The 17,847-nt window shown below is 47.5% G+C and overlaps 1 protein-coding gene across 2 annotated transcripts in view; it reads left to right on the top strand.

Annotated features, from left to right (window-relative positions):
* LOC109565366 (choline/ethanolamine transporter FLVCR2) overlaps positions 1-17,847 on the top strand; it is a 55,604-nt gene that overhangs the window by 26,941 nt on the left and 10,816 nt on the right. The window contains exons 2-5 of one of the 2 annotated variants that reach the window (XM_019969270.2): positions 1,124-1,229; positions 3,704-3,844; positions 13,820-13,887; positions 15,121-15,224. In XM_019969270.2, coding sequence (XP_019824829.2) covers positions 1,124-1,229; positions 3,704-3,844; positions 13,820-13,887; positions 15,121-15,224 — 419 coding nt within the window. Of the gene's footprint in view, positions 1-1,123; positions 1,266-3,703; positions 3,845-13,819; positions 13,888-15,120; positions 15,225-17,847 lie in introns of both variants that reach the window. The other variant, XM_019969269.2, reaches the window with a different exon arrangement.

Below are 17,847 nucleotides of genomic sequence, written 5' to 3' on the forward strand. Positions count from 1 at the left end.
TGGGACGATGAGTGCATTGGCAGTTAATGATGTTATAATCGGCCTGAAAGCAAATTGCTTCTCTCCCTGCAGTTGCTTTCAAATTCAATAAAGGAGAAGTGGTACCTTAACACAAAAGAGTTAGCGTCTCTCAATTCTAGAATTTGAATCTTGCATGAGTTTTCAGGCTGTGTTCCAATTTCCACCTTGGTATTTCATGTGGCAGAAGGGTTTGGGGCCTTGTATCTCAGCTGGTCACTCCTGAATCACGGTGTTTCTGCTGTCAGAAATACTCAACTGTTAGGTCCCTGAAGTTAGAACTGCAGTGCTGATATGAGATGTTTCAGTTTGTTGGGGTATGTGAGTATGTGTGTGTGTGTTTATAGCCAGTTTGCATGTTCCTATGTCCTGTGTATATAAATTTATGCAGTTCTGTGAATTCACACCACAGATGCTTTCTAAATGACAAGTTACAGAGTGAACTGAAACATTTACGTTTGTCAGTGTGGTCACAATGTTTGGCTTCCGTCTCTCACTGGATGCAAGTTCTTGGGGTTATAGCGTATAGAATTTATCCCTCAGGTGGTCTCTCAGCTACAGTTTAACAGATTCAGTGAAATCAAGAATTTAACTGGAACCAAAAGCAAAACTAGCGTTGTTTTACTTTACCACAGAGATGGGAGTATAAAAACTGTTCTTCATTAATTTGTTGTTAAAAAAAAAAAATCGCCTGCAATGAGAACCCCAACTACAATCTTTTTCAGTGGTTCCCTCGTAGCTCAGTCAGTAAAGAATCTGCCTGCAAGGCAGGAGACCTGGGATCGATTCCTGGGTTGGAAGATCCCTTGGAGAAGGAAAAGGCAACCCACTCCAGTATTCTTGCCTGGAGAATCTCATGGACAGAGGAGCCTGGCAGGCTACAGTCCTAAACTGTACACTAAACCACCATTGATAGTGACGGTGGTCAAGAGAGTGTGTGGGTTGAGCTGTCAATCAAAAGAAAGATCTCTGGTGTCTTGAGTGGGAAACAACCCCTGTCTGGGTTTTAAGGACTGGAAGTTGAGGATTGTTTCTTATTAGGAGTCTCTTAAATGTGTGCCTCTTGGCTATTGATACTATAATTGATTGTCTCTGTCTTCTATAGCTTGGAATTGCCATTGGGTTCTTGGTCCCTCCCGTCTTGGTACCCAACGTCAAAGACCAGGACAAGCTTGCCTACCACATCAGCATCATGTTCTACATAATAGCAGGTGTGGCCACTCTGCTTTTCATCCTTGTCATCATAGGTAAGGTCACTGATAGACCCATGGGGGGCGGGGAGACAAGGATGTCCTGCTGACCTGGGTGAGGACCTTGTGAATATGGCCCTAGAACACCATTCTGGGTATCATGTATTTTATAAAACATGTCTATAGAAACTGGAAGCCAAGCTTCCAATGGTCTTCAAATGTTTTAGCCAGAGTAGTTGCTGCCAATACAATAGTAACTGGTCCTGTGTGCTTTGTTAGATGCTCAGTCAAGATTAGTTCTAATGACCAGTTCCTCCGTATGACCTTATGAGAATTAATGGGCAGCCTTGATCCCCTTGATGCAACTCTGCTGAGTACTTGTGACACCACAGGCCCTGTGCTGAGTGCACCTGTTCTCATTGACCCCTATGGGGCGGGGAGGGGGGCGGTCCTAGTATCAGTGTCTCTTAACCAAGAGAAAACCTTGACTTAAGAGGAGATAAGGAAATTGTTCAAGATTAGATAGTAAGTGGCAGAGATTGAATTCTAGCCTAAACTGCTGACTCCATAATCTACATTTCTGAAACAAAACAAGATTGACCCACAAACACTAAAGCTCTCATATAATCACTCGAGAATGCCTGGGGCCCACATTTTTTAAATACTTTGAAAAAATGTGTATAGGATAATGCTCATTATGAAAAAATCTAGAAGATACAAAAAAGCATACACAAAACAATGACCATTAACTTAGCCTAGAATTAGTTAATCCCAAACTCCAGCCCCAGAGAACTACTGTTACTCCATGTATACAGATTTAATCATTGAGATGTTTGGTTAGTATAATTTATATCATCTTTTATTATCTGAGTAATATCAGATGGGCTGTGATAAAGAGTGTAGAAGAAGTTTTCATTTTCAGTGAGTCAGTTTCTTTAAAGGTTAACCAGCTTTCATTTAATATTTGAAACTCCACCATACACGTTAAAGATTTCCTTCCTGCCTGCCGGCCTCACCTCCAGAGTCAAACATTATTATGATCATGGACTTCCGCTAGCTGATCTCACTGTGTCATTCCCTCCCTGGGGTCCACACTCAGAGGAAGGGCTTTTCAGAGTTCACAGAATCTCCTGGACGGAGAACCTGGAGTTCCTGTAAAGGTGAGAAAGGTGTTCCTTTGAAGCTGTGGTTGAGAACAGGAAAGAACATCCTCAGACAGCCTTGAAGTTTCGAATTGTAATGTGCTCAGCTCCAGATTCTTGTGTTGGTAGCAGGTGAGGGCCTGGTCCTTTGCAGAGATCCTGGAGTTGGGACCTTTCTTTGCTTTACATTATACTAACAAGCATTGACCACTGCTCACTGAGTAAGGAACTGAAAAATCTTATCCAAATTGTGGTTTGTGGTTGCCCAATCCTTGAGCAAACAGCTATTGTTGCCAAGATCAAAAAAAAAAAGTCTCTCGCCTTGATTTCTTTCCCCTGATAGAAGGGGAGGTGAACAGGTCAGACAATGATTGAGAGGTTCCCAGCGGGTGGGGGAAGTTGGCCAGGACTATTTCCGGAAAGGAAGAAGCAAGACTCTGAAGTCCGGACTGGAGATTTATCTGGGTGGAACGGGAAGACCTTTGATGTTCAAGAGAGTAAACCTCATTTCCAAAGCTTCCTCTAACTGGAAACCATCTCCTGACCTTTCAGGAGCATTCTCATGGAGGCTGGGGGTGAAGATGGTGCTTCAGCTGGGGGACCAGTTTAGGCAGACAGCTGGTTAAACTGATCTGGCCCCCAGAGAACTGGACAGCAGTCAGTGCAGTGAAATGGACTGTACCGGCTGTACTGAAACTAGAACGTACGGAGAATGGTTTTCCCACTGTCCCTCCCAGGTCCTTCCTATCAGAGCCCCAGTCCTGCAGGAGCGCGTGTTAGTCCTCTGGTTTCCCAGGAGGCAGATGTCCGATTCACACTCTGAGAAACTAGGGAGGGACTCTAGGTCTCTGCAATAGGAGCAGCTCCTTCCCTCACTCAGGGAGTGTTTATTGGCAGCTGGTGCCAGGCTCTGTGCTCTCATGGGCAGCCCAGCCTTTTCCCCGGGAGGAGCTCTGGGGCTGAGTCCCCATCTGGGCCCACGAATCCCAGAGCCTCAGCTCTCACTTCCTTTCTGTCCACTGGTTACTATGGGATTCTTCAGTGCTCTGCCATTTGGTATTTGCCATTTATTACAGGACTCCTTTATCCTTGAGCACTGCCTGGAAGAAAGTCCAATGATCACAGCTGTCCAAAGGTCATTAAGAAAAAGAAGTCAAAGGACCAGCCCCTCAGCCACAGACAGTGAGATGCAGCTTCAAGAGAGGAGGCTCGAGAGGATTTAATCAAAGAATTAATATTTCCTTTTGGAGTCTGAGCCCCTTCTCAGATGAGGGAGTCAGCTCTTATCTGTGTGTCAGCTCTGCAGGAGTAGGACCAGGGGACTTGCAATGACCTCTGTTTGTTTCCTTTCAGTGTTCAAAGAGAAGCCTAAACATCCTCCAAGCAGGGCCCAGTCCCTGAGCTATGCCTTGGCGTCTACTGATGCTTCGTATTTAAGTTCCATCATCCGACTCTTCAAAAACCTCAACTTTGTGCTGCTAGTCATCACCTATGGTATGATACACGTGTGTCTGGGGTGTACTGGAGCTGGGCATGTGAGACAAGAGACCTGATGTTTCTGTGCATCTTACAGTTTCCAGATCCCAAATGTATATGTAAAGTCGTCATTTAGGGTTAAGCAGAAGAGCCAGCTGTGCCTCAGAGTCTTCCCTGTTCCTTTAAGTTTAACCATCCCTTCCCCTGTCAAGTCACCCGGCAACATGCCTGCTGATCCTCCAAGTCTCATCCCAGTATGTCTGCTGTGAAGCAGTATTAGAAAGAAAGTGAAGTCGCTCAGTCATGTCCTACCAGGCTTAGCCTCAGTCATAGCCTAACAGGCTTCTCTGTCCATGGGATTTTCCAGGCAAGAGTGCTGGAGAGGGTTGCCATTTCCTTCTCTAGGGGATCTTCCCAACCCAGAGATTGAACCCAGGTCTCCTGCACTGCAGGCAGATTCTTTACTGACTGAGCTACAAGGGAAGCTTGTAGCTTTTTTAGGGCTTCTCTGGTGGCTCAGAGGGTAAAGCATCTGCCTGCAATGTGGGAGACCCAGGTTCGATCTCTGGGTTGGGAAGGTCTCCTGGAGAAGGCAATGGCAACTCACTCCAGTACTCTTGCCTGGAGAATCCCATGGATAGAGGAGCCTAGTAGGCTACAGCCCATAGGGTCGCAAAGAGTCGGACATGACTGATCGACTTCACCATACATCTTTGGAGAAAGAAATGGCAACTCACTCCAGTACTCTTGCCTGGAAAATCCCATGGTCGGAGGAGCCTGGTGGGCTATAGTCCATGGGGTCGAAAAGAGTCAGACAGGACAAGTCATTTCCAGATCTCTTTCCCCACACACTAGGAACTCCCTGAGAGTAGAGATTTATGTCTTTTTACCTGTATAGTTCATCAGCAGTAGGAGGACTTGTAGCCTAGAGCAGGTACTCCAGCAGTTGTTAGATGGGTGATTGAATGAATGTGTGGTTGGATGTTTACATGAGTCTCACTACGTGAATCATTCCCCAACCAATCCTTCATCTTCTAACTTGGCCTCTTTTCTACCTGAATGGAAGACAACATCCAAATTTCATGTAATTTTCTTGGCTTTGGTAAGATACATGTCAGTCTTTCTGCTGGCATATTGGCTTACCTTTCCAGCAAGGTGTTTGCAGCATCTTCTTTCTAATGATTAATGGTAATGTTGTCCTAGACCTGGGCAAGGACACAACCTCAGGGCATTCCATTAAAGGTGTCTTTACAGATCCACGCAAATCTACTGCTCTCCACTCTGCCCATTTACCCCTCCAGTTTGGTGTGATTACAATCCTGGAAGTATATCATGCTCAATAACCAGAAGAAAAAAGATGTGAGACTGGTTTGACATGACTTATTCTTAGTGAAATCCCAGTTGGCTATTGTTCAGTCGCTCAGTCGTGTCCAACTCTTTGCAACCCCATGGACTGCAGCATGCCAGCCTTCTCTGTCCTTCACTGTCTCCTGGAGCCTGCTCAGACTCATGTCCATCGAGTCAGTGATGCCATCCAACCATTTCATCCTCTGTCATCCCCTCCTCCTCCTCTTTCCCAGCATCAGGGTCTTTTACAATGACTTGGCTATACCCTTAGGTTTTCTCTAGGCTCCGAAACCATGTGTAATAACATTTGCTATGTGCAAAGATTTTTTATTTAACTCCCACCACACCAATGTGTGGTAAGTGGTATCATTTTCCCATTTTAACAGATGAGGAAACAAACTCAGAGAGATTAAGTAATACCTCAAGAATACACAGCTTTTAAAGGGCAGAGCCAAGATTCAAACACAGATTTGTCAGACTCCAAAGCCTGATCCATGATTGCCTGTGCTCCTTCCTTGAATTTTGCCAGGGAACGGCAACCCACTCCAGTAGTCTTGCCTGGAAAATCCCATGGACAAAGGAGCCTGGTAGGCTGCAGTCCATGGGGTCTCAAAGAGTCAGGCAGGACTGAACGACTTCACTTTCACTTTTCACTCTCATGCATTGGAGAAGGAAATGGCAACCCACTCCAGTATTCTTGCCTGGAGAATCCCAGGGACAGAGGAGCCTGGTGGGCTGCTGTCTATGGGGTCGCACAAGGTCAGACACGACTGAAGCAATTTAGCAGTAGCAACTTAGCATTTTAAGCTTATCAATGCCCTTTACCTGAATTAAAGTGTTTGCCTGCTGAGGTGTTAGCTAAGAGGTGGTATCATCAGTAGAGAGGCACCCCTGGTTTTCAGGCATATGAATCGGTTAGGTGAATAGCACTAGGTATCCATGTCAGTCTTCAAGGTCTGTGGTCTCCAATCCTCCTCTCTCCACCTTCTCGGTTCTGAGTGTGTCTCTGCATTCATTCACAAAACAAAGTTTCTAATTCTCAGGGTGGCCAACTAAAGATAAAAATGGTGATAAAGTGGAGTTGCTCACCACTGAGAGATATTCAAGTGTAGGTGGAACCAGCCTACACTTTAGTGGGGATATTGTGGGGAATATCAGCCTATAGATGGATGGTGAATCATGATAGTGAAACTTTGGCCACCTGATGTGAAGAACTGCCTCATTAGAAAAGACCCTGATGCTGGGGGAGATTGAAGGCGGGCGGAGAAGGGGACGACAGAGGATGAGATGGCTGGATGGCGTCACCGATTCAATGGACATGGGTTTGGGTGAACTCTGGGAGTTGGTGATGGACAGGGAGGCCTGGCGTGCTGCAATTCATGGGGTCGCAAAGAGTCGGACACGACTGAGAGACTGAATTGAACTGAACTGAACTGAAATGTGATCTTTTGGTTCCCTTCCAGACTCAGGATTCCATGCTTCTAAGAACTTTCCCTTTTCCCTAGAATTAAACGTCTTGAGTGCATCAGCCCTTAACCGCTATAAACCTTATTGTGTCTGACAACAGGGCATTTGAGACCTACCATGGAATTCTAGGAGAAGGCAATGGCACCCCACTCCAGTACTCTTGCCTGGAAAATCCCATGGACGGAGGAGCCTGGTAGGCTGTAGCCCATGGGGTCGCTAAGAATCGGACACGACTGAGCGACTTCACTTTCACTTTTCACTTTCATGCATTGGAGGAGGAAATGGCAACCCACTCCTGTGCCTGGAGAATCCCAGGGACGGCAGGGCCTGGTGGTCTGCCGTCTATGGGGTCTTTTTGCCGTCTATGGGGTCGCACAGAGTCGGACACGACTGAAGTGACTCAGCAGCAGCAGCAGCAGCAGTGGAATTCTAGGGCAGATAACTGCTTAATAAATATCTCCTGTGGGTGAGAATAGTGATGGTGGTATTAACCAGGCAGTGGCCTCATTCCGGAGGTTTCAGTCTTCAGTGCTAGAGGCTGTTGATGGCAGGGTCAGGTCACTGACCCATGAAAGTAAGAAATACCAAAATGTACGAGGAGCAGCACTGTTTGATATGGGCTGGGCTCTGGGTTCTGGATACTCTTCCTTATCTATCTGGTTAAGTGATAACACAAAGAATAAATGCGTTAACACTTCTGGGATGGTGGAGTGAGGACAGTAGATCTTCTGATCCTCCATGAAAACAAAAACACTGGCAGACATTATCAGCATCAGTTATTTCAGGGTTCTTGACTAAAGGCTTAACCCAACGAGCCTCTGTTCAAGGCAAATGGCTAAATAATGGTAAAGTAGCAAGCTTTGAGTCTTAACTTGTCCTATTCCAATCCTCCCCTCTAGACTCTGTGGTAGCCTTGAAAACTAGCTTCCCAGACATGATAGCTGTGAAAACTAGCAACCTCACAGCCACTGGAGGGGCCCAGACAATTTTGGACACCCCCCCTGCCCCCCTCCCCAACAAAGTCCCATCCCTAGCTCACTGTTTATTTGACTTCCGTTTCCCTGGAAAGGTTCCATTCAGAGGATTTGCCTATATTTGACCTGACTCAGAGTTCTCTCAGTGGGAAAGCGCTATGTCCAGGGTATTTATTGAAAGCAGTCACTGTTTAACATCACAACTGTCTGAGGTTACAATACCAGTTGGGGTCATCAAGAGGCTGGCCAAAGATCTTGAAAGGAAAATCTGGAGAATGAGACAACCAGGGGGCTTTGGAAACCTCTGACATATTCTTAGCAGTCTAGAAGTCTGCATGTCCAGAGCTGTGCACATGCCCAGGACAGACCCAGGGAAGTGCTAAAGTCTCACACTGGCTGAACGTGAAGCTCTGTGTAAGCGGAAAGTGAAGGCTAGGGCAGAGGTGGCACCACGCTGCTGAAGCATCACAGGCGAATCCCAGTGCATACATAGAGGTCCTCAGCAAAGTGGGAGACTTATGGGCTTTACGGTATTTAAGGAAATCTCTGCCTGATCGTTAGCCCTAAACTAAGTTAGTAGCGCAGAAACCAGTTGCTGCACGTGACAAAGGACACAGGTGTTACGAAATGAGTCCAAACTGCGGCGGCAACAAGGGTGGGGGAAGGAGGAGAATCTCGTTTGTAGGGATGACATTATATTAAAAATGTCCAGTTTCAAAAAAAAGAAATAGAATTTCTTAACATTTTTCTCAAAAGCCTGGGGCAATCCCAGTGAGAAAGCGTTGAACTAATCTGGTTGTTTGCACACATTTCATTATAGTCAGAAAAACACAAGCCTTATTTTCTTGAGAGAGGGTTGGACTTGGTGACAGGGTCTTTGCCAACTAGGAAATGATTCTTAGGCTTGATCACAGATTTGGGAAAAAATGTTATCAAGCCGTTACTGTGTGTCAGGCGCTTTATATGCATTATATGTGTAAAGTGCTTTATATGCATTATCTCATTTAATCTTCTAAAGAAATCCATGACCTAGGTGCTTAACTGCTCCATTTCATATTAAGGAAACTGAGGCTCTGATTTAATTCCTTGCCTGTGATTAAACAGTAGTAAGCAAGAGAGCTTAGTATAAACTGTCTGTCTGAGACCAAAGCCTGTCTTCCTAACCACACCACTTTGTCTCCCCATGCTGAAGGGAGCCTCTTGGAGACAGAACGGGGGTCTGTTTTCAGCCTCAGTTGCCTGAGTGGCCTCTGGATCTGTCTGGCAGGGGTGACAGTGATGGATTGTCCTTCCTCAGATTCAGTCCTCAGACCCTTTCCCTGGGGCTTGCTTTCCTTGAAGATGAGGCTCTGGAGTTCTGGGGGTTAGAAGCAGGACCTGCCTTCACTGACCAGCCGTCTTTGGGACATGGGCATGATGAGGTTTCAATCTTAATGTGTCTTTCTGAGGGTTACAGGTCATGTAAAGGCACTGTTTGACACTCAATCTGCCTAAGAATCCCTGCTTTCTTCTCCTACAGTCTGCTCCAAATTGAAAAGGCACACACAACCAAAAAAAAAAGGACCCTCTACAAATTCGACTAAATGCTGTGAGACCTCCCAGAATCCTGCAGGTTAAGCTTTGAAAAGGAACATGGTTCATACTTTAATTATATGTGTGTATAACCATTTCGTATAGGGCTTCCCAGGTAGCTCAGTGGTAAAGAATCTGCCTGCCACTGTAGGAGATGCAGGAAACTCGGATTTGATCCCGGCGTCAGGAAGATCCTCTGGAGTACCCTGGGGTAAGAAATGGCAATGTACTCCAGTATTTTTGTCCAGAAAATTCCGTGGACAGAGGAGCCTGGTGGGCTGCAGTCCACGGGGTCGTAAAGAGTCGACACGACTGAGCGACGAGGACACACGTAACCGTATGATACACAATGTTTGTATTTTCCTCTGAATTATGAACTCCTAGGACCATGTCGTTGGGAATCAAGCAGTTGATAGAGTTTCATGGACAAATGTGCTGGATCTGGGTGCACATGTCTTGGAGTAATAGCCTTGATTGATGGGCCAGTGAATGCAGAGTTGGTACGTAAGGAACATAAGGTCTGAGTTTTTGGTCTCAGCTCTGCTAATGACTGAGTGTTCCACCTTCACCCATCCTGGGCTCCTCCTTTGTCTCTCTAAGAACCGGCCCCTCAGAAAAGAATAACAACCTTTGCTTCCCATTTGAGTTCCCTGGAACTCAAGCTATGCTTGTGAAGAATCTGCAGGGTTGGGCATCTGAACTCACAGCCTCAACCTGAGTCCGAGGACACCTGTCCTTGGGGCTCTCAAGGCCTTTACACTGCCCTACATGGGCCTCGGAGGAGCTGTGTGACCCCTCAAGATGCTGTCAAGATGCAGGGTGTAGCACATCCTTCTGGGAGTCCCTGGAGCTTTGCTGAGGTCAGGCTGGCCCTTTAAACCAACAGTTTACTCCAGGTTCAGGAGGACAAAAGGGAAATGAGCACAGAGTTCCCAGAACCCAGACATGAGATCTGGGATCAGAGTTTCCCACTCTGGCCTGATAGTAGAGTCCCCTGGGTTGTGGGTGGTGTGTGCCTGGATTCCCTGCCTCTCTTCTGCAAAGTCAGATTCAGAGAGTCTGCGAGGGCCTGGGAATCTGCCTTTGCAAGCATTCCAGGAGATTCTAGCATGCAGCAGAGTTGAGAACCTCTAATGTGGGTGTGTAATGGGTGATTCTTGAAGCCCCTTCCCCTCCCAGCTGCTTCCATGGGAACCCCGGCCTCTCACAGCCTGGGCCTGCTCTGTGATCTTCTTGTGCCCAAGGCCATTTAGTCACCTTTTCAGTGAGTTTAAGAGATGCCCAGGGAGGGGAAGGGGAGGGGGGGTTTATTGTTGTTAAAATGCAGATTCCTAGCTTCATTCCAGGAGAATCAAATTAAGTAGGTCCTGGTAGAGCTCAGAAATCTGCATTTAAAAAATCTGAGGCCTTCTAATGCCAGTGATCTCTAGGCTGCCATTTGTAGAATTTAGTCTTGACACAAGACAGAAACTCAGAGTCCCTTCTGCCTTTCTAAAGTCCACCCTCTCAGGGACCCAGACCTCTCCCACAGGTGGCTGATACAGGCATGACCTGGCCTTTCAGGGGCGATCACATTTCACTGACCTGGCAGGCTTACATTGTTGAGGGACAATCACACTCAAATATAACACAGTCACCTGCATTCCTGTGAGAGGTAGTCATGCACAGGACAGAGCATGAGTTTCATTCCTGCCCTTCAGTGTGGACGCCGGACCCCTTGGTTCGGTCAGTGGAGTGGAAAGAAAGTGAAGTCGCTCAGTCGTGTCCGACTCTTTGTGACCCCATGGATTGTAGCCTACCAGGCTTCTCCATCCATGGGATTTTCCAGGCAAGAGTACTGAGTGGGTTGCCATTTCCTTCTCCAGGAGATCTTCCCGACCCAGGATCGAGCCCAGGGCCCCCGCATTGCAGGCAGAAGCTTTTACCGTCTGAGCCAGCAGGGAAGTCAGTGGAGTAGACTCTCGCCATTTAACTGTATCTGGCAACCTTTGGCAATATGGGGAGGGCCATCTTATTCAAAAGGGATTTGAAATTTCTAATTCCTTTAGGGTTGGAATGTAGAAAGAATTGAAAAGAATGGCAGCCTTCCAGGGGGAACCCCTGCCCCGCTCCACACCCTCCCTGCCTTAGCCCTGACTCCATCTCCTGTCTGGCTGGGAGCCAGGGATGGTTACTGGTAGATAACACTAGTCTAGCCGAACCAGTGGGTCTCAAGCTTTATCAGGATTACCTCGAGGACTTGATAGCACAGACAAAAGCCCCACTCCCAGTTTCTACAGCAGGAGGTCTGGGTGGGGTCATGATTTGCATCTCTAACGAGCTCCCAGGGGTTGTTGATCTGGAAGAGATTTTCCTAAACCTTTGAGCCTCACAGAGCTGCTCGCCATCCCTGATCAGCCCTCTCTGCACTGTTTCTTTCTCTGTTTTGGGGTCACGAAAGTGCTGGTGTTTAGAGTTTTTGCTCCCAGTTCTCTTGGATAATTTCTCAGTTACCTGGGGATTCTGCCCTCCTTGTTCAGCCCAGGTGGGCCCAAGCTGAACTTGACCTGGTGTGTGCTCTGCCCCCTGGCCTTGTTAAACCGAGGGGCAGGAAGGGGGCTGGTTTCATCCTCCTTGCACCGCCCCCCCCCCCCATTTCAGGAATGTGTCTCCTTGTGGGTTCTCTTGACCTGGGCATGGAATTTCCAAGTGGCTGGGAGTGGTAAGTGGTAAGAAGGTGAGGTGTAGCTATGCTTGTTATCTAAGAGGTTGCTGAGAGCCTGAGTGTGGCAGCTGTAGTGATATTTGATGGCACGTCTGGGGCACTGAGCTCAGCCTTGCTGCATCCCTGAGGTGACCTGCTCGGAGAGTCTGGGCATGAAACTACCAGTGAGCTGAGCTGGGGGAATCTTTGAGGATCGATCAGTTCGTGAGGATATAAAATCGAGTGTTTAAGATGGAGGACCTGGCATCCTACAGTCTGGGTTCGATGCAGCCCTGCGTCTTACCACGCATGTGATGGTGTGGAGGGCAAACCAGACCCCCCACTTTGCAGGAGAATTTGACCTTGGCTTAATTTTGTATCTCATTCCTCTGGGAACCTGATCAAGAATGGAAGTCAACTGCGGTTAGACTTTACTTCTCACGAAAATAACTGCAGTGGGCTGGGCGATCTACTCACCCCTGTTGGGAAGCCATTCTTTGTGTTTCTCTGAGCACAGCGACTCTCTTCACGGGCCTGTCCTTTATGGGGATCCTGGCAACTAAGCCTGTGCTTGAGTTACAAACAATAGTGGCTCCTGGGAGGGGCTGAGGCAGGGTGGGGGCCACGCCCACGTTTCCCTGCGCTGAGCCATCCGCTTGGGGGTGAAAGAGGATGGCTTCTGAGTGGCTCTGTGGCCTGGGGTCCTGTGGACTGGCTCCAGTGAAGAGGGGCGCCCGAGGCTGCCGTCCCTGGGCACCGTGTCCTGTCTTACGTCCTTCTAAGTGGACCTAATGCCAGGTGTGCCAGTGGCAGTCACGTGAGCCTCAAAATTAGCTGAAATTAAAAAGACCCCTGGTGGGCCTTCCAGAATGACCTCTGTATTTGTTTTTTAAATGTGTGTGCCTTTTCTTATCTATAAAATGGGAATGAGGATATGTTAGCTACTTTCTGGGATTGTTATGAGGACGGTAAGTTGTTTAGAAAAGCACCTAGCACAGAAGAGCGTGCTCTTGCCATCACTACCACCACCATCACCATCAGCCATCACCACCGGTTCCTGAGGCTGCCCTGCCCGGGCACCGTGTCCCGTCTTACGTCCTTTCCAGTGGACCCAATGCCCGGTGTGTGTCGTGTGGGCCTCAGCACCATCAGCACCCCTGCCATCTCACCGTCGTCACCGCGTCCATCACCCTCACCGCGCTCCCAGCGTCTCCACTGTTGTCATCACAACATCACCACCATCACCACCACCATCGTCGCCGTCATTGTTGTCGTGAAAGGAGGGCAGGAGGTCCGTCTCCTTTGGATTCATTTTTAGTCTCACATTAGCTACAAAGTCGCTGTATGGTTTGAACAAAATGACTTGGTCCTCTGAGGAAATTGATTCTTACAGAATGTTCTAAGTATTCCATTTATTGGTTGGATAAATTGACGAATTAGGAGAGTCATCTAAATGTTCTTCAGGGTCCTTTCTGGTTTCAAATAGAAGACCTGTGTGGTGTTGAATCTGAGAAGAAAAGTTGGAGAGATGTGAAAACAGGTGAGAATGGGAGTGTTGTCAAGGGTCAGGGGTCAGAGGTCTGGAGCATTCTGGAGGGGGCATAGGTCATCAGGAGGAGGTGGAAAGGTGTCCAGTAGTTTCACTGAGCCCTTAAGCCAGGCCAGCGCTTAAGAGGGATGTAGATGGATCTGACCTAGGAGTAATGCGTACTTCCTGGAGCCTGTGTTTTTACGACAGGATAAAGGGATGAGAGGGCAATGGCGTGTGGCTAAAAAAAGGTTACGATGGTTACCTTGAGTTGTTCTGGAGTATTTCTTCTTCTCTGAGGTCACCACCTTCAGTGACAACAAGCATGAGAATCTCCTTCCTCTCTCACCACTGGAGGGAGAGCCAGCAATGGCCCCACCAGGACAGGGACCCTAATTCTGTGTTTCCCCTCCTTCCTTCAGGTCTGAATGCTGGTGCTTTTTATGCCTTGTCCACTCTGCTGACTCGCATGGTGATCTTCCACTACCCGGTAAGGGCGTCCCCTAAGCTGACCAGTCCCAGAGAGAAGGAGATTTCTAGTGTCTGGGCAGGCGCTGGGGAGGCGGTGTGGTATGGTGTGTGCTCCAGGATTTGGAGGGAGGTGGCCCTGGGTCTCAGACCCAGGTCTGGTGGTTCTCAGTGGTGTGAGAGCTGGTTAGCATCGCTGAGCTCTCATTCTCTTTTCTGCAAAAGAAGTCTAGTTATTTATTGAAGGATTAATTTAATTTTATATTTTTAAAAGACTAATTTAGGATGAGTAAATCATAAGATTTATACGTGTAAAGTACACAGCAAGGTGCCTGACAACTTAGTAGGGAAACGTATATACACATAGAATCACCTATAAAGTCAATTACGTTGTGAAATGTGAGCAGGATTTAAAGTCTTAGTTGCTCAACGGAAAGCAGGTTGCAAATGTCTCCAGAACTAGCGAGGGTTAAATACTGGGAACTGGACACTGAGTATCCTGGAGTTGGGATGTCAGGCCCAACCCTCTTTCGGAAGGTCAAGGGTCTCAGCTTGGGAACTGTGGGCCACCATGGGGGAGTGAGTGTTCCAGTGTGGGAGGTTGACAGGTCTGAGTTCAAATCCTGCCTCTGCACTTAATAAAGGCCTCATGACCTTCAGCTAGTAGGCTAATTTCAGTGTGCCTTGATGTCTTCATCTGTAAAATGGGGAGTATTGATTCTTAACCTCCTGGTGGGCAGGCAGGAGAATTAAATGAGATGATGATATAAAATCCTCAGCGTGGTATCTGGCTCTTAATAAACACACAAACATATGTAATGTCTTCCTACCTCAAACAGTGATAACTGGGAAAAAAAAAAAGCCTAAGTATGAAATGTTTGGGTATACATATTTCAGTTTTCCATCTGTGAAATGAGAATAATGATAAAGCGTTCCTATGAGGATTATATTTTTGAACAATCTGCCTAAAACTGGTTTCTAAGGATAGAATTTGTTTTCCCCCAGCATCCAGTATCATGCACCCGCACCCAGGGTTATATTATATTATATTATATTGGGAGGAGCAATTATTCTAGGATTTCCTCCCCTAGAATTACTGGCAGCTTTTTACAGCTTGTCTTGTTCTGCTACTTCCTGAGAATTGGCTGCAGTGGCACCCCACTTACTTGCCTTACCCCTTTGCCTCCTGGTGAGTGAGCCCCATCAGATGTCCTGTTCCATCCTTGAGTGATCCTTGGGGCTATGGTTTCCCCAGGGGGAAGAAGTGAATGCTGGAAGAATCGGCCTGACCATCGTCCTTGCGGGAATGCTCGGGGCTGTGATCTCAGGCATCTGGCTGGATAGGACCAAAACCTACAAGTAAGTGACTCTTCCGCTTGGACTGAATTGGAGACCGTGTTTTGAAATGACATGTTCATTAGGAACATGGCTGCAAGGATGTGATTGCCGCAGCTGGGGTCTGAGTGGTCAAGGAGGCAGTTCAGATGTGTCTTCTCTGGGATGAGGAGGTTCATTGCCAAATTCCCATGGCTTGCTCGTGGACCTCCTGGGGTTAACCAGGGTGCTCTGTGCTTCCACCAGTTTTCAGTGTATTACCTTGCAGTTGCTTCCACGTCATTGGTAAATACTGTGATGTGGTTTAGTCCTGAACACCCTGTGCATTTCTAAGAGCCACTAAGGTTTTAGTGGATTGCAGGCTAATCCAGGATGCTTACTACAAATACAGACCCCTGGGCCCCACTCCTCATGGATGTCAACTCAGTAGGGGAGTCTGCATTTAGAAATCAACCCAGATGCCTTGATTCAGTAGCCAGCCTTGGAGAAAGTGCTCTGGAAACAGAGGCTCAATTTGTGTCTGTCCCGTGCTCCGCATCCACTGGGTGCTCAGTTAATGCTGCTCAGTGGGGCAGCTGCCTGGGCTGTCCTGTGCTGGGCAGGGCAGTATTCTGGGCTGCTTTGTCAAGGCCTCCAAAGTTCCCAGTGTCTGGAGGCGACAGACAGCGGCAGACCTGTTCTCTGCACACAAACCCGCTTCTGTGAGGCTCTGGTCAGACCAGGGCTCCCTCTGGCTGCCCTCATCAAAGGCCAGTTGAGGCCCTCCCTGGGGATGTGGCTGCCTGGCTGGACACAAGGAGTAGCCCGGCCGAACTTAATTACTGCTGGTGGAGCTGGGCTACTGCCTCCTTTCTGCCATATGCCAATTGCTTGCTTCAAGTAGTGAGGACTGACCACCCTTGAACAAGGAATAGCAGCATCTCTTTTCCTGGGCTTGTTCTGTGGCAACAGAAAGGAGGGATTGAAATGTTGGCGGGGCCAGGATATGGGCAACCAGATGATTCAGATGAACCAGAAAAGACAGTGAAAAGACAGCGAAAGGCTGGGAGGACACTGCAGAGTCTAGCTGACACGGTTCCTAGTGGCATTTGATGTCTGCATCCTGCAATCAGCATGGACATTCTTCTTTCCGTTCCACTACTTGGGCAGAGAAAGGGTGGGGAGCTCTGTCATCTGGGCATTTTGGTGCCTGTTCCTTCTCCCTGAGGCTCCCAGGTGTGTCCCCTTTGGTTTGGAGACGGAAATTGGATGGTCAGGTCCATTTATGTCTGGCTGAGGCTACGGATGGTTTTGCAGACAGGCTACTGGTTTCAGAAGAAGCCGTGTGTAAAGAAATACGGCAAAAAGGTGAGCTTGTGTGGTCAGCAAGGGAGATGGGTGTCCATGGGGCTGGGTTGTGCAGCGGGAGGGCCTGGATGCAGGGAGCAGGGTGAGAAGAGATGAAGGCCCTCTGACCTCAGCAGCTGCTCAAGACCCAGGAGGGAGGGGTGTCCTTCAGAGGCTGTTGCTCATTTCTGAAAATGTAGCCCCATCGTGTGTTAGTATTCCTGTGTGTGGGAGCGGAGAGAGCATGGGTTTCTAATCCTGCATTTACCTACTGGGTGACTTTGGACAAGTAACTTGGCTGGTCTGAGCTCAGTTTCCACATTTGTCGTATTGGAGATAGTCATATGCTTCTTTTTTCCTACCAGTTTTATTGAGATATAATGGACTTAAACTATCTATATACAGCACATGATTTAATTTACATACATTGTGAAATCGACATCGCAAATAGTTTAGTGAACATCCATCATCATGTATGGATACAAAATTTAAAAAATAGAAAAAGTTTCATGATGAGGACCTTTAGGACTTATTTTCTTAACAACTTGTATACATAACATATACCATGTTGATTATATTTATCATGTTGTACATTACATACTTGGGTGTGTGTGCTGGTCGCTCAGCTGTGTCCGACTCTTTTACGACTGGATGGTCTGTCCATGGAATTCCCCAGGCAAGAATACTGGAGTGGGTAGCCGTTCCCTTCTCCAGGGGATCTTCTTGACCCAGGGATGGAACCCTGGTCTACCCGGGTAGAATGTAGGGTAGCAATGTAGGCTGGAACCCAGTCTACATTGCTGGCAGATTCTTTACTATCTGAGCTACCAGGGAAGCCCACATTACATTACTTAGTCCTTACTTATTTTACACCTGGAAGTTTTTAACCTTATGATTGCCTTCTTCCTATTTTCCCTTCCCCTATCCCATCCTTACCTTTGGTACCCACGAATCTGATCTCTTTTTCTGTGAGTTTGCATGCTTGTTTGGTTTTTGACATTATTGACCTACTACACTAGTAGGTTCCTTAACACAACTTAATGATTCAATATTTCTAGGAATTTCAGAATGAGCCCTAAGTCTGGCTGTGGTCTGTTCCCATACCAGGATATTACTAGTCATGGAGTGTATTCCCCGCCCTGTGCATTTCAGCCCTTTGATTTATCTGTTTTCCAACTGTAAGTTTGTACCTCTAATCTCTCTCACCTGTTCCTCTCCTCTCCCCCCACCCTCTCCCTTCTGGCAGCCATCTGTGTGTTCTCTGTATCTATGAGTCTGTTTCTGACTTAACGTCTGTTCATTTGTTTTGTGTTTTAGACTC

This window comes from Bos indicus, chromosome 10 (assembly GCF_029378745.1).
Source record: "Bos indicus isolate NIAB-ARS_2022 breed Sahiwal x Tharparkar chromosome 10, NIAB-ARS_B.indTharparkar_mat_pri_1.0, whole genome shotgun sequence".
Taxonomy (NCBI): Eukaryota; Metazoa; Chordata; class Mammalia; order Artiodactyla; family Bovidae; genus Bos; species Bos indicus.